Source organism: Malus sylvestris, chromosome 14 (assembly GCF_916048215.2).
Source record: "Malus sylvestris chromosome 14, drMalSylv7.2, whole genome shotgun sequence".
NCBI lineage: Eukaryota > Viridiplantae > Streptophyta > Magnoliopsida > Rosales > Rosaceae > Malus > Malus sylvestris.
Window position 1 is genome coordinate 434,551 of NC_062273.1, and position 17,527 is coordinate 452,077.

The 17,527-nt window shown below is 36.4% G+C and overlaps 3 protein-coding genes across 3 annotated transcripts; all 3 read left to right on the forward strand.

Moving 5' to 3' along the window:
* Positions 1-871: 871 nt before the first annotated feature.
* Positions 872-5,019, forward strand: LOC126601000 (5'-adenylylsulfate reductase-like 5). The gene is made up of 4 exons (XM_050267710.1): positions 872-1,362; positions 3,412-3,593; positions 4,033-4,157; positions 4,288-5,019. The coding sequence occupies exons 1-4, from the start codon at positions 1,204-1,206 to the stop codon at positions 4,737-4,739; spliced, it is 918 nt and encodes a 305-aa protein (XP_050123667.1). The 5' UTR covers positions 872-1,203; the 3' UTR covers positions 4,740-5,019.
* Positions 5,020-6,734: 1,715 nt separating this feature from the next.
* Positions 6,735-8,613, forward strand: LOC126601001 (uncharacterized). The gene is made up of 2 exons (XM_050267711.1): positions 6,735-7,778; positions 8,228-8,613. Exons 1-2 carry the CDS (start codon positions 7,002-7,004, stop codon positions 8,342-8,344), a joined length of 894 nt encoding a protein of 297 aa, XP_050123668.1. The 5' UTR covers positions 6,735-7,001; the 3' UTR covers positions 8,345-8,613.
* A 1,655-nt stretch (positions 8,614-10,268) lies between these two features.
* Positions 10,269-10,691, forward strand: LOC126600338 (cysteine proteinase inhibitor 1-like). The gene has a single exon (XM_050266921.1). It carries the CDS (start codon positions 10,269-10,271, stop codon positions 10,689-10,691), a length of 423 nt encoding a protein of 140 aa, XP_050122878.1.
* Positions 10,692-17,527: the final 6,836 nt, after the last annotated feature.

Here is a 17,527-nt window from a genome sequence, read left to right on the forward strand (position 1 = left end):
GTTGAGGAAAAAAATAAAACTCATAGACTTTCCATATTCAATACTTGATAGAGAAAAAATATATTATAAACATAAATCTCAAGATATTAATAAGGAGTAATTAGGTTTTCATCCTTATTTTTACTACTCTATTGATTAAAACCTTATTACTTTTCAATTTTTGATCAAGGTCCTTTGTATTAATAATATCATTAATTATTTCAATAATAAAATATTTTTTATTTCTAAATATATTCATTTAATATTAAAAATGTTACAATTAGTATATTTATATTTATGGCTAAATTTTTTATCATATATTTTTATTTTTAGTTTGTACCCTTTTTTAATTTGCAACCCTTTTTTAATTTGTACCAATTTTCCTTTCAGTTTTAATTTGTACCCATATATTAATTTCTTTTTGTGCCCATATTTTTTTAAAGTTTTATTTGTATTGTACCCATATTTTTTTATTTATTTGTACCCATTTTTATTTTTGCTAAATGTACCCATGTTTTGATACAATAATTTTTTGGTTATTTTTTATGAATGTACCCATGTTTACACACACACACACAGTATATTTATATTTTAATATTTTTAATCCCACAAATTATGGTTTTTTATTTAAAATCTCATTACTATAAACAACTATAAATTTTAATTTTTAATTTAAAAAATATAGTAACGTACATAGAAATAAATCATCAATTAATTTCAGGGACTTGGATCAAAAATTGAAAACCAACAAGGTTTCAGTCAAAGACTGTTCATAACTAGGGACCGCATCCAAAGTCTCCCTATTAATAATTTAATTGGTTCTATTTAATTATTAAAAATGTAATTGACTCTAACGTATTTTTTTTATAAATATATTATCTGACTAGTCTGGTTTTAATTTTGAGCACCATTTTTATTCACAAACGAGGCCGCCGCCGCGTGGAGGAAGGAGGATACAGAGAATTTTCAATTTTGAGAGCTACATTTCCTCTCTCTGGTTTTTTTTTTTTTCCAAGATATTTTTGTTAGAAGAAGGAATGCGGGTAAAATTCCAACACCAGTCACCACCACCACCAACTCCAACCCCAAAATTTCGTACCCTTATCTTTTCCTGCATTTCTTCTAACCCCAGATTTTGCTTCTCATAAAAACTCATACCCATTTTTCATTTTTTCCAATTTTGCCCTTCTCTCACCTTCGACTGGTTTTTGTTGTTCATCGTCTATGGATAAATCTGTAATCTTGTTGTATATCGCTGCCTTGGCAACTTCGCTACGATTAGTTTCTTCGTCTTCTGTTCTATGCCCTCACGACTCCGATTTCTTCCGATACGGCCTTCAATCTCAATGCCCTATCTCGATCTCCCCCCACCCACCCCTCAAGGTACGATTTACCCTTCCAATTTCTTACATAACTCGTTAATTATTCATTTATTTGTTAAATTACTGTTTCTTTCGTTGTTGACTTTGTTGAATATTGGAAATCTCTTTTTCCTTTCTATGGGTTGGTGATGTCTGAATCCAATTTCTTCAGTTTTCGAGGTTTTAATTGCAAGATGATGGTTGTTATGCCATGCATTGTTTCTTTGTTAGAATGATGAAATACGATTACAGATAAACTTCGTATGCCATGTATTTTGTCTTTGTTGGAATGATGAAATTCCTTAAGTTTCTGAATTTGTGATCAACGAGCTAAAGAAAGAAAATTAAGATAGACATTTGAGATAGCTTTGTTACTGAAATATACAAATATGTATTGGCTTTAAGGGAATATAAGTTATATAACTCCGTCAAAGTGCTAGGTCGCCTATTAGATAGCGTTTCTGTCCAGTCACTCCACGAGTGCGGTGTTAGTATTGCGTTATCCGGTGAAGAGGCTTGGTATGAAGTAAATCTTTGTATGAGTAAGCTATTATTTTTTGTGCTTACATATATGTTTTGCTGCTTTGAAGAATCTGCTGAGATAGTTTTAGGTAAATGGTGGGTTTTGGTGGAAAACGTGCTATGCTGCATGATGGAGCTAGAAGCTTGGCAAATGTTATAAGTTACAACAAGTAGGGTGTGTCGTCGCGTGTGGCTATGGTTCAAGTTGGTGCATTGTATGATTAATCCTACAGACAAACGATATGAACATCGTGTATGTATAGGATCATTTTGGGGTTGCATCAAAACAAGACTATTGCCTTGCACCGAAACTCTCTCTAATTTGGCATTAAATGCAGCAGTTGTTTCATTCCCCCTTTTACCTACCAATCCTCAGCCACACTATAGGTTAAACTAGAACTAGCTTCATATAAGGGACTCGTGTTTTCAGATTGTATATTCATTAAAAAAAATAAAACAAAATTAAATTTATTGTTCACCCAAATTAAAAGGCGAAGAAGAAAGTTGGTTACTTTAGTTAGACGTAATGTTTGGACCATTTTACCAAACTTAATGTGTTGAACTTTGTGATCATGTATGCTTCTACATTTGGTGAGAATGTTAGCATTACAACATTAAATTAATCTTAAAGTCATGTGGTGATCTCTCTCGGTAACTTATGATTTTGTGGCACATAAGGAACTTGGGTAGTGCATTCTCTTACAGTGGTTTTAGTACATTTGGAATGCCTTTGTTGTCCTTTTATCAGAGCATCTTATTTTTTAGAGGTTGTGAAACACTGGCTGTTAATTGTTTATATTATTGCTGAAAAGTTTATGTACAATGAAAGTGATTATGATGTATAAATATAATATGTAAAGTTGATTAGAGGTTGATAGTCTTAAGTGAAAACTGCTGCACGATAGTCTTGAAACAAGGTGTTAGGGATAGGGATATAGATTGCTGGTTCCGCTAAAGTAAAGTGTTTTGGGGGATCCAAAAAGAGTATTGTGGTGGTGATATGAAGAAATAGGGGCTGGTTATGTACACATGGTCATAGCAGTGCCTGAATATCTATGGAAAAGACTAAATTCTAGGTACCAAAGCGACTCGATATTTATTAGAAATATGGTCAGGAATTTTGTTGTTGACTAAGGATGCATCTCAGCAAGTGCCATTAATCTTTACAGTGTTTTCTGTATTAGAATGAAAACCGCAAACCTTAAGAATTTGGAGTGCATATTCATTGTTAGATGTTTTACTTTTCGATCCAGGGGATGTAAACGAGGTTTGCTGCTTTTGTAAGTTGAATTTAGAGTTTGGATACAGTGCCTTGGGGAAAAACAACGGGGATCCGTTTGAACAGTAAATGATCCATCTTTTAAATGCAACGGGGATCCGTTTTTCAATCTTTATCATATTTTTACCATTACATTATTTTATTGAGTCATAATAATCAGTTGATGGTAGTATGACATTGTTTTGAAAGAATACAACAGCATGACATTCTTGTTCCTTGTAAAAAATGGAGACTTCTGAATGTTGTTGCTTATTATTTTTATTTCTGCAGGTGGATGGAAACTTCCTAGACAGAGCTTTGGCATCGCAACAGAGGACTGATTATGCAGCAGTGCTCTTTTATGCTTCCTGGTGCCCATTTTCACGCATAATGTATCCTACATTTGAAAAGCTCAGCTTCATGTTCCCTCAAGTAGAACATTTGGCCATTGAGCAATCTTCAGCCCTGCCAAGGTAAGCTTAACTTGGTGTACTTTTGTCCTCTATCTAATTTTCGTGTAAGATTGCATTTGTATATGTGGTAAGCTAAATTATTAATGTTGTAGGCCAAACATTCATTTCAGGAAAAAGAAAATATAAGTGTAACTGTGTAAATTTACTGAGTATTTTGTTTGTTTCTTAAAAAAAATCTGTGCGTTCATAATGTTTTGTAATCTAATTGTCAAAGAAAATTCTACAGATTTGTTCTAGTTTAAACTGCATAATATTCATGGCCTTGGAAGGCAATTTGTTCATTTTCTTATAGTTATTACTATACCGCTTCCAGCAATGGAGGAGATATTTACCGTAAGATATTTATGGGATGCAAGAAAGTTACAATATTATCTGTTCTTTGAAAACATTAGCTACATCGTCATGCTGCCTTACCTGCCTTTGCTGTGTTGTATTGCAGTGTGTTCTCAAGATATGGAATACATAGCTTCCCTTCGATTTTAATAGTCAATCAGACATCAAGGGTGCGTTATCATGGTCCAAAAAGTCTCTCCTTGCTTGCACAGTTTTACCAGAAAACCACAGGTAAAATTTTCTTAAATTGAATAATATTTATGCACGTGCAGTAGGAAGCTTACCTATTGTATTCTTTTCCTTCTTCCACTTTTTGCACTATTTGTTACCGCATGTGTTCTTGATGCCTTGTGTCTTTCAGGACTTAAACCAGTTCAATATTTTGATGGCGATCAAATAGTCAGCTTAAACATTCGTGAAAAATCTTTAATCCAGTCAATGAGTAACATGTCACTCAGGGAGATATCAAGGAGGGAACCCTACTTAGCTTTTGCCATATTGTTTCTCTGTTTGAGGGTGATTCTGTATACATTCCCAAAGGTATTGACTCGCCTCCAAGCTTTCTGGGTCCTATACGTTCCCCATTTTAACTTGGGAATATTTGGGGAGACGAGTCAAATTATGGGGCGTATCCTCCCCATGGTTGACGTTAGGAGGATTTGGACCAAGCTGAGATTATGCAAGACGAGGAACTTCCACGAGGGAGCAAAGAACGCCAGGGTTTGGGCTTCTTCCCTAACTTCTGTCTCCTTGGGCGAATCTTCATCTGCTCGATCATCGTCATTGTCATGTCATCTTAAATGCAGTACTTAAAATCTTGCACAAGACAAACTTGCGTATAAATCTCCAACTAACGTGTATCATCGATCATAATCTGCTGTGATGCTCTCGGGGCAGGTAGTCCTCTCTCTTTCTTTTCCTCTTATTTTTACTGGTAGTGATGATAGCTGAAGCTGTCCTCCTTTGAGTTGAGTTTTTTTTGGTGAAAACAAACAAGCATTGTAAATTTGAGAATAGCTTTCTGTTTGTAAATTAATCGTCATCTGACGGAACCTGTATGGGGTTATACAAGTTTCATTGTTCATGACCATAATCTTGCTTTCACTAATTATCATGTTCCAGATAATAGTTGGGCATATTGAGTGCTTGTTGAGTAAGGAGCTCTGCATTTTTTGGGCATTCTTAATTTGCCTAATGTAATCCACGACGTGTTGGTTAAACATCACATTCCATATCGAACGACTTGCCCACACAAAGAACTCTGCTTCATCATTGACCGTCTCCGCCACGACGTTACGTTTGCAGCTGTTAACTATGACCTAATGTCTTTTTGGTGAGTGCCGGCGTGCCAATTCGCAACCGAGTTCGGTTGGACGAGTAGAATAGTGTGGTAGTGGTGTCGGATTTGTTGTTGACTTATGCACTTGAGCAACTACGGTTGAGGAAGGAACGCGTCTTAGCCTTGTTCTAGAACCTGAAGGTGGCTAGGTTGTCTAATTCACTATGAAGGTCAAGATTGTCTGCATCGAGTTCAGCGTGCGTTGAACTGATATCAAGCTGTAACGACAAAGGTAATCAAAGGGGAGAAGCGTTTTAATGGTGAATGTGGTTAAGTCGTGTGAATGTCGAACTGCAAATGCACATAAGATTAACCAGTCATAGAGCACTCCACTTCAATGGGAAGCTAATGAAGTGACTTCTTTGGGCGAAATTAAGAATTCTTCGTCAACCAAGACTTGGAAGATAATCAACCAATCCAAAAGTAGTATTGTTTACTTATCCAAACTGAATGTGCTCCTATGTTGCTTGATTCTACAGCACCATTGTTGTTTACTCATCCAAACTGAAAATGAGTTGACTGAGGTGTGAGAAGGGTTTAGTGTAGAGCAAGGGTTTTCACGTTGAGAATTTGAGTTATTTGTTGGGTTGAAGGGGGTTTTTCTCATTGCAAATCCTCTTGTATTTGTAAGAACAAATTTCCTTAATGCCCAAGTCTGTTGAGTTGTAAAATTATGATAATATTCAAATTCTTCGACATATTCAAAATCATTCTCGACGGAAACGTCGCCAAGTCTCGCATTCTTCGATTAAAGCTCTTCACCTAATCCTAATTGGTACAATAAGAAATTTGAGGCCTTGCATCGTGTGAATAATATTGAATAGTATTCTCCGGTTTACATGAGCAATATCAACCACAACTCTAAAACAACTCAGAAGCGTAAATAAGAATTACCGTCATCACATGAAGCATGCTTACCGTGCCGACAAGTTAACCCACCACACCTAGCCAGAAGAAGATTCTGAACATGGTAAAACTCGATCGTTCTTCATTGATTCAAAAACAATTTCACTTTGAAAGAGTCTCCTCAACATTTCTTAAGAAAGAAAAGAAACCAATAATAAAGATTCCATCAGATGGACAGTTGTACGGCCCTCCCTTTGCTTGGTGTTTTTTAACTTTTTGCTTTTGCATCATTGTCATCCAAAGCAAACTCAAACAAGCAACCGACAGTTCTAATTTCCTTTCTCTTGAGCAGAAAGTGTGCAACTTTCACATGGAGGGAGGATCAAAAGAAAGAACCTTTGGTCCTTGAACATTAATTAACCTCTAACCCAAGTTACACAATAGTAATCAAACTTTACACTTAAAATAAAGCCATTAACAATTGAAAAGAAATATAAACCGAACCCATCTGGCAAGGCAAACCTTGCTTTCTCTCTCTGGTGGGTCCCCTTTAGGAGCACCATGCATCCTTTCTCTTTGTCACTATTAGAAAGGATAAGCACGCCCTTCACTCAAACCGTGTTAGATATCTTGCTTGCTGAATGGTGGATGAATCTTTCACTCCAAGGGCAACAAGACACAATCCATCCCATGTACAGTTAGAATCTCCCCACAAAACTCCATGAAAGCCACCTTCTTTGATTCAATTATTATTCAACATTACCAGTACCCAACTTTGAAAAATATTTCCCGATTTTATTTTATATAGATGAAACACCCTTCTCCTTTTTTGATCGTCTAAATTCATTGATCACAAAATATTTCATTTTTTGTTCTTGTTTGGAAACGAGATGGATCTTGATGAGTGGGAATACCTCCCTGACGATGCGTTTCTTGATTTCCATGAAGAGAGTGCGGACAAGAGGATTTTCTCAAGCAAGCGATACAACTCTTCTGATAATTCAAAAAGTGTTTTCAACATGAACTACTTCATAATCCCATCACCCAGTTCTAGGTCAAAAGTCATTCACGAGACACCACCACCACAACCGCCAACACCACCGCCATCGGCGTCGCCAGCTGGGATTGATTCAAGGCTTGTTCCTGTTCCAATTCAACTGGAACTACCTCCAAGCTTTTGCAAGGCCTCATCACTCCCACAAGAAGAACAAGAAGAAAAACAAGTAATCAAAGTCTCCCAAGTGGATCAAGACACACAACTGTCCCAAGTTTACTTCAAGAAAACTTGGGAAAATGAATTTGCCGACATGAAAATATTGGACTCCCCAAAGTCTCCCACCTGCAAATCACCCAAGTTTATGCATCAACAAACTGATAAGTTTCAGTTTGATGAAAATTTAGGTCAAGAAATCACCTCTCCAAGGACGAAAGTTGTTGACCAAAACAGCTTGTTGGAGTCATCAGAAGATACCAAAGAGATCAATAACAGCAACAACAACAACAACAGCAACAACATCTGGAAGCTGAGTTTTACAGGAATCGGTGCGATTTGCTCTTTTGGTTTTGCTGCTGCTACCATTTGTATTATCTTTTTCGGTGCCCATCAGAGGAACAAACAGTATCAGCACAACCAGAATCGCTTCCAGATCTATACTGATGACAACAAGGTTAGCAAATTTAATTTTTCTTCTAGCTCTTAGCTACATAATTAGTCCAATTAATTACATAAGTGCTATTTTAATTTCTTAATTTGTTTCCTTTTTCCCTTTCCTTTTAGTTAATTAAAAATTGGCACTCGTCCAAAACATTGACTTATTAAAATTTGTTTGATTAATTTTCTTTATCAAATCTGATTAGTTTTCTAATACACGTTAACATGTCCAGTTAGTCATTAAACATTAAACTTGACCTGAGTTATATAATATAAACAAGATGGTGACTGGTTACAAATTACTGAACCCAACATGATGTTTCAACCATGCACAATAATATCTTCCGTGTGGCGTCAAAATGCATTGTTGTAGGTTTATTTGCCCCATTTTAGGATTGTCAATTGTACTAGAGTTGAACCAATAATAATTTAATCCCACTTTTGTTAATTTTTTGATGTTTGCAGAGGTTTAATCAGGCTATAGAACGTCCAACCAAATTGAATGAAGCATTTTCAGCAGCTAGAGGAGTACCCCTCCCTAGAGCTCATGTCACATATGGTGGTTACTATAATGGTTTATGAACAGCCGGCGCCCACTCGATGAAATGAAAGTTTTTAGTACGGTACGGTACTGCGTGAGTTTGCTTTTGCAATGTACTTGTACAAGATATATATAATCTTTCTTCTAAGCGTATAAGGTCAATAATTGCGCGTTGCATGCATGGGATCGATGCTTGTATATTTAGATTCCGAATCCTTTCTTTGTATAGTAGATTCCCAACTTTGTATTAGTTTGGCTACACACATATTATTTGTATTTGTAGAAGATATATAAAAGTTCTCATTTCTCACTTCTTTTACGCCATCTTGAACCTCTTTGCACTACAAAAAAAGTGAACAATAACAAAGATGAGTAGTTATTTAGTTGTTGCTGCTTGAGTGCTTGGTAACAACGTTGTTATCAATGAGAAAAAAATAGCAAAAAGTTAAAAAAAAAAACAAATTATAATGTACTAGTCACATTGTGGTGTGGTCACTTTTCACCAATTATTTTCATTCGCAACCTCGTTATTGCACTAGCACCAACAATAAAATAACTACTAATTTTGGTAACTGTTGTTAACTTTTCTTGTATTAGTGTGGTTGAAAAGAAATTTATATTAAAAAGTAACACACCCAATTTCCTTTTCGTTATCTTCATGTAAAGGCCAATGGTGGATGATGGATTCCATCCCATGCATCACATGGATGACTAATGAACTTTTATATGGATGACTAATGAACTTTTATAATCTCGACCGATCGATATCGTCTTATCATTATCTAAGCAGTTTAGTTTTCAAACATGATTACGTAATAAACAATATCCTTTTCTCTTGGGTAAAGTCTAAAGCCAGAAATAGTTTATTCAGCTGCTACCTAACTTTAATTTTATATATGCAATTGTTAATCATTGCCATTATTCTTCATGTTTTATACGATTTTCTAAATTATTCAAAATTACGAGAAGAAGAATTCTAAGTACAAAAAAAATGAATATATAGTTCTAACAAACTAGCTTATAACTCACATATACGTTACAACTCCTGGATGGTTTTGTTCAGCTAACGCTTACTTTTTTACAAACTAATCTTTCTTTCTCTATGCTCTTACTCTATCTGGAAATACTTGATCCAAATAATTGATTAGAAGCAGCTAATTAATTGGTTGCCGAATCAGATTACTCATATGCAAGAACTTAATTGGTAGATATTTTGACAGGCCATGAGGGGAACTGATGGGAACACCATACATATTCAAACAAATGATATTACTGAGTCATGACCCACTTCGAACAGAATTTGGTTGCTTAATTTGTCAAATATGTGATGACCTGTGCTTCATTACAAAATTCAAGACGTGATGTTTATAGGCTACATTCAATATACGATCGAGAAATAATTCACAAACGCGAACTGGTTCTGCTTGGAGTGACCCTCAAGGCGTCTCCACCAGAATGGACTTTATAACTACGTTAAATAATTTGGTCTCTTGGAATTTTGGTTAATTTGATTGAGTACGATCTCCATCAAAGACTCTTCTTCAAGACTTTAGACACCCTGGTGGCTGGCGCTCGGAGTTCAACCACGTACGTCAAAACAAAAGAAAAAAAAATGATTTGGAAACATTTGAAAGAAATAAAAATCACTACATACGTTGCCCAATTAGTGAGATTCGTAAATATACTCAAGAAGGCAATTAATTAGAAAACCTGATTTTAAACAAGTAGTTACGATATCATTATTATTTGAAATTAATTTTCATTTTTAGGTGAGTTTTTGCTCACCTCTTAATTATGGTGTAGCGTTTCTTTTCTTTGTGTTTTTCTTATGACAAAAACGGACTCATTTTTGCCCTCCAATTTAATTGTTATTCGCTATAAAAGTAGTTTGCATTCCAAGTTAATGTGACATCTGTTTCTCTCTCACTTTTCTCTTTATTTCTCAAGACAAACAAGATACTAACAATGAGCATATATTGTCCTAATTGCCTCCTCCTAGTCCTCACCGCCTTGTTGTATCTTTTCGTTGCTATCACCGCGTATGGAGTAGGAGGAGGAGAAGAGCAGCTTTACCCTCCCAAGTACCCTCCTCTAAGGGGTGGGTATTTCCCCTTTGACAACCTGAACGACCCACGTTTGAGGGAGATCGCAGAGTTCGCCATTTCCAAGTACAACAAGATTCATGACCAAAAACTAGTGTTGCAAAAGTTGGTTAATGGACAGTTCCAAATAGTGGAGGGAACCAATTACAAGCTTGTCATTTCGGTTCTCAATTCTTCCAAGGTCTTTAGCGGCCCAATCAACTATGAGATCATTGTGTTCGAAAATCTTTGGAGGACTATTAAGGAACTGAAGTCCTTTGTTCGAGTCCAAATTAATAAAACTTAAATCCAGTCCACCTTATTTTTAAGGTTTCTGGAGTCCTTTCTCATTTCTTTCTTATATGTTTTAGAGCATTATCAACTAATAATATATAAGTTACTTTCACATGATGCATTATGAGTTCGATTTTTTGTGTTAGTTAATCATGCGAAGGTGGCCAAAGAGAGGCTAAAATGTCTTTGTGAGTCTTCCCGACTTCCAAAATGAATGATTACCGTGGTAAAGCCACCAACTAGTCATCTTTTTCTAAAATAAAAAAACAACATAATACAAACACAGTTTGGAAACAACTCAATTTCATTACTTTTCTCATATTCTCCTTTACTCACTCTTTTTTGTTCGATGGCAAATAATTTTATCGTTTGTGAAATAACCAACAAAACGATATAAGAACATGAAAAAATTAAACTAATTAACAATCTCGCATGTAAAAAAGTAAAATTTTTTTGGGGGTAAAGACCGTGAAGTGTCTGCACACCCGAAAAGTGTGACCAATATCTACTCAAGGTTTGGCTCGACAGTGGCCACAAAGTGCTTTCGTAAAAATTCTGGCAAATATAAAAAACGACACGTAGTTTTCTTTTTGTTCATGTTTGTTTTGTCCATATAATTTGGTGAAGCTTTTGACGTCAAAAAGAGGAAGGGCTAAATTTTAGTAGATGATGCAAAAAAGGACAGTGACATTGATCCATAAGAAGCTCAACAAACTCTTGAAATACCGGAAGCTAATTTGAGGAAAGCTAAAGGCAGGAAACAAACAATTGAAGTTAATTTGTTAAACCCTCCGTGTCTTTCCTTTTTAGTCATTAAAACCCACAAAACAAAAGAAATAATATCATTTTTGTTGTAGGCCTATTTGATTGAAAGATCTAGGGTTTAGAGAGAGAGATAGGGGTTCGGCAATATTGAGAGAGAAGAGAGATTGATTTAATTGTGAGGTGTGTTTGAATTACCCCATTGTGCCTTTATTTATAGTAGTAGGAAGGGTAAAACCTTTCCCTTTAGGATTACAATATTTAATAGATAATCTAATCCTAATAGGAATATAAGATATTTTCCCATATTCCCTAGGATTTACACAATCACATTCATATTCTAAATATGACTGCAACACTCCCCTTTAAGTGTGTAAATACTCAACAAACCATCCCATCAGATCTTCAGCAGATAAGGTAGAATAGTTGATGAAGTCATCGGCACAACGGGTGATCGCAAGTCTCAAATTTAAGTGAAGTATGCATTTGTAGTAAAACTCACAAAACCTCGTTATGGTAAAACCCAAGGCATGGGGAAAACCCATAGACTAAGGAAACGAGTGAGAAGTATGCATAATGTCTAAAACAAACGTTAAACTGGAAGAAGGTAGTAAACTCAACGGAGTATGATCATCCCATGATAGGTGCCTCATTAAAACCTCGTTAGGTAGCAAAAACCCAGTGGAAAAAATGCTTCTAATCATAGGGAAAATAGTACAGTAAGATCATGTGAGTATGCTTCTAGATACTCCCCTTAAGTTAGACATAACTTCTAAATAAGAGAACTACAAACGATGCAACTTAGATAATTTATGCATACCGATTCCTTGGATGAGTTTCTGAAATGTAGACTTGGGCAATAACTTGGTAAAGAGATCGGCCAAGTTGTCATGGGAACGGATTTGCTTGACTTCAATGTTCTGATGTTGCTGCTGTTGGTGTGATTAAAAGAACTTTCATAATATGTGCTTGGTGTTGTCTCTTTTGATGTATCCCTTCTTCAGCTGCTCGATACATGCTGCATTGTCTTCAAAGATCGTCGTAGGAATGTCAACGACTGATGTAAGACCACTAGTGCTTCGAATATGTTCCATAACTTCTCTTAGCCAAAAGCACTCACGCTGCTTCATGTAGGGCGAGAATCTCAGCATGGTTAGATGAAGTCGCAACTTGCGTTTTCTTGGTAGACTTCCAAGATATAGCGGTGTCTCCAACGGTAAAGACATAACCCGTTGATAACGTGCTCTATGTGGGTCAAACAGATATTCAGCATCTGCATAACCAACAAGGCGAGAATCATTCCGAGGGCCATAGAGGGCGACAACACTTGGAGATTAGCGAGTATAGAACAAACCCAAATTCGTAGTACCTTTGAGGTAGCGAAAAATGTCTTTAACACCATTCCAATGCCTGCATTTGGGTGTATTGCTGTATCTAGCCAATAGATTCACAGAGAATGAGATGTCAGCTCTAGTGCATTGAGCCAAGTACAATAAAGCCCCAATTGCACTTAGGTGAGGAACTTCGGGTTCCAAAATCTCTTCCTCATCCTCCTTTGGACTGAAAGGATTTCGTTTAGCATCTAGAGTTTGAACGACCATACGTGTACTCGAAGGCTTCGCTTTATCTTCATTAAAACGTCATAACACCTTTTGGGTGTAGTTCGATTGTTGTACTAGGATTCCATCCGAACAATGCTTAATCTCCAGGCCGAGGCAATATCGAGTTTTCCAAGATCCTTTAGCTCAAATTCTGATTTCAAGTGTGTAGCAATTTCCTCAAGCTCTGCGACAGTCCCAATGTGGTTCATGTCATCGACATAAACTGCAATGATTGCAAATCCGGAATATGACTTATTTATGAACACGCATGGGCATAGTTCGTTATTCACATAACCCCGACTTGTCAAATATTCACTCAGACGGTTATACCATATCCGTCCGAATTGTTTTAATCCGTAGAGTGACCTCCTCAACCTAATTAAGAAAGAGTTCTGTGGTTTAGAACTATTTGAACCAGTCAATGGAAGTCCTTCTAGAACTTTCATATAAATTTCTGTATCTAGATCCCCATATAGATATGCGGTTACCACGTCCATAAGCTGCATATTCAGTTTTTCGGAAACTACTAAACTAATTAGGTAGCGGAACGTTATAACGTCTATTATGGGGGAATACGTCTCCTAGTAATCAATCCTTGGGCGCTGAGATAGTGTAATAGCCCACATCGCCCAAGGGTGAGGATCTTGTAAGTCTTATATGTATATTCTCATCTCTACCTAGCACGAGGCATTTTGGAAGCTCACTGGCTTCGGGTTCCATCAAAACTCCGAAGTTAAGCGAGTTCACGCGAAAGCAATACCAGGATGGGCGACCCACTGGGAAGTTATCGTGTGATTTCCCAGAAACAAAACCGTGAGGGCGTGGTCAGGGCCCAAAGCGGACAATATTGTGCTACGGTGGAATCGAGCCCGGGATGTGGTCGGGGCCCGAGGGTTACCCATCCTGGGATTGCTCTCGCGCGAACCGTTTAACTTCGGAGTTCCGATGGAACCTGAAGACAGTGAGTAGCGCGCAAGAGCAATCCCATGATGGGTGACCCATTGGGAAGTTCTGATCGCGTGAGTTCCCAAAAACAAAACTGTGAGGGAGTGGTCAGGGTCCAAAGCGGACAATATCGTGCTATGACGGAGTCGAGCCCGAGTTAGGATGCGACAAAGAAGCCTTGCGCTATAAGGCGTGCTTTGTATCGCACTATTTCATTCTTCTCATTACGCTTCCTCACGAAAACCCACTTGTAGCCAATGGGCTTCACGTGTGGTGGTGTAGGAACGATAAGTCCAAATACCTTGCGTTTTGCGAGCGAGTCAAGTTTGACCTGGATTGCTTGTTTCCAGGTTCTACGTTGGCATTCATCGACGGAACGTGGTTCAATGTTTTCCTTTTTAGTCATTAAAACCCACAAAACAAAAGAAATAATATCATTTTTAAATATCTGAAAGAAATAAAAGTCACTATATACGTTGCCCAATTGATCCGTATCGAAGATACTCAACAATGCAATTAATCAGAGAACATGATTTTAAGCCAGTAATTACTATATCATTATTATTTGAAATTGATTTTTGTTGTTGGCTTAATTTACTAAATCTTTATAAAGGATGGAGAGAAGGAGTGTGGATGCAATAGAGAGAGAATAGAGAGATGTGTAATTGTGAGATGTGTGTTATGCCACCTATTGTGCCTTTATTTATAGTAGTATGAAAAGTAAATTCCTTACCCTAATAGGATTACAACACTAATATGATAATGTATAGTCTAAGAGATATCCAAGATATGATAGGATTTACATAATGACATTCATAATCTAATAGGACTACAACAATTTTCATTTTTTGGTCATCCTTTTGATTATGGTGCAGTTCTTTTCTTTATATTTTTCTTATAACAAAAAAAGGACTCCTTTTTGCCATCCAATTTAATTGTTATTCATTATAATCGTAGTTTACATTCCAAGTTAATGTGACATCTGTTAATCTCTCACTTTTCTATTTTTTTTTTCTCAAGATAAACACGAAACTAACGATGAGCATGTATTACCTTAATTGCCTCATCCTAGTCCTCACCGCCTTGTTGTATCTTTCCGTTGCTGCCACCTCGTATGGAGTAGGAGGATGAGAAGAGCACAATTACCCTCCCAAGAACCGTTCTCTAAGGGGTGGGTACTTCTCTATTGACAACTTGAGCGACCCACATTTGAGGGAGATCGTGGATCTTGTTATCTCCAAGTACAACAAGATTTATGACAAAACACTTGTGTTGCAAAAGTTAGTTCGGGGACAATTCTAAATAGTGGAGGGAACCAATTTCAAGCTTGTCACTGCGATTGTCAATTCTCTTTCGATCTATGGTGGCCCCATCAACTATGATGGCGTGTTTACCAATCGGGAGTGGAATGGAGAGAAATGGAATTGAATTCCTCCCCAAGCATTCTGCAGTTTACTAGCAACTGGGGAATCGGATTTTATGTGGGGTCCAGCCAATTTCAGGATTTCAATTTCGGATTTCTCTGGATTTGGATTCCCTCTATAGAGGTGGTAATTGAATTCCGGGTAGAGAGCTCCATCACGAATCAAAATTTTCTACCCAAAATACCCATGTATATTCCTAAAACAACTTCTACCTTCATCAATCACTCTCCTTTGTATTTGTTTCTCTCACAGCTCATACCACCCCACCTTTGTAATCTGAAACGCAGTAACACTGAACGACAAACGCCTGCGATTTGGAACAACGATCGACCGGGGTTTGAAACGACGACACAATGACGAACATGATCTGGAACAACGAACGCCCAAATCCTCAAGGAAATTACGATTTGTAGACTCAAACAAAAGAGAAGGAAAGAACTTTTATCACTTTCACCCTGAAAATTGGATTTTTTTTGTTGATGGGGTGGGTCGTGGCTTCGTAGTTCCTCCTGAGATTGGATGGTGGGGTGTGGATACTGCGTACTGGTGAAAGAAAGGGGAAAGAAAGGGGAAAGAAAAAGAATGGGGAAAGAAAGGGGGAAGAGAGAGAAGGAAGTAAAATGTTATATTGCATATTGGGAAAGAAAGGGGAAAGGGTTGCAGAAAAAGAATGCGGAAAGAAAGGGAGAAGAGAGAAGGAAGTAAAATGTTATTTAGTTTACTTTATGTAGGTATTTCTAATAGGATTTAGGGTGATTAAGGGTTAGAAGCAAATAAAAATTGATTCTTTCATATCAAATTTGAAGTAATCTATGCAATTAGGAAAATTTAAAAGTTAATATAAAAGAAAAAAAAATTATTCTCTCTAGTAAAAAAATTAAAAAAAAAATAAAAGAATAAAAGTTTTACTAAAAATAATTAGCATATAAAATAAATTAGTTAAAATAGGGGTACTTTAGTAATCACATTAGTTATCATTCCGATTCATGTGAATTAGTAAACAGTTTGTATACATCAATGTCATTCCTACTCCGATTCCAGACAATTTTGGTAAACAACTTCAACAGGAATCTAATTCTGATTCCACGTCATTCCAATTCCTCATCAATCCAATTCCTCTCAATCTGATTACGGATTAGTAAACCCACCCTGAGATCATTGTGTTCGAGAATCTTTGGAAGACTATTAGTATTAAGGAACTGGAGTCCTTTGTTCGAATTCAAACTAATAAAAATTAAATCCCGTCCATCTTATTTATAGTCTTTGGGGTTGTTTCTCACTTCTTTCTTATATGCTTTGGAGCATAAGAAATTAAGCATATGCTACTAATATACAAGTTACTTTTACATGATATGTCAAGAGTTATATTTCTGACGTTGGTGAATCATAAGATGGTGATCAGAGAGAACCTGAAATGCCTACATGACTCTTTCCGGTTCCAAAAAGATGGATTGCTGTCGAAGAGACAAACTGATCCTTTTTCTTCTAATAATAATAAAAAAAAAAAACTCAATTCATCACTTTTCTCAACTTCCCCTTGAACCATTTATTTTTTTATTTTTTTATCTATAACAAACAATATTCTCTTTTTGTGAAATAACCAACAAATGATATAGAAGAGGGAGAAATTAAATTAATCAACAAACTCGAATTTAAAAAGTAAATTTGTTTTATAAAAACCGCGAAGTGTCTCCACACCCAAAAAAGTTGGACTAATCACCATTCTAGGGCTGGTTTGGTATTGCTGTGCTTTGAAAAAAAGCTGCTGTGAGAATAAGCGGCTGTGAAATAAATCAGCAGAGTGTTTGGTAAACTTTTTTGTAAAAGTGCTTTTGGAAAAAAAAGCAGTCTGATAGTGGGTCTTTTCATTAAAGGAGCACTGTAGTTCTGTGTGCTTTGAAAAAAAGCCAGTTTTCCAAAGCTACAAATGGCAGCTTCAGCTTTTTCCTTTGATTTCAGCTTATTCTCACAACAGCTTCTAAAATAAGCCATTTTTTTTTAGTTTACCAAACACCAAAAACACTCCCAGTTTTTTTTCATAAGAGCTTTTTTTTAAATCACCTCAACCCCAAACTGGGGGATATAGTGCCCTCGTAAAAATTCCGTCAAATATAAAA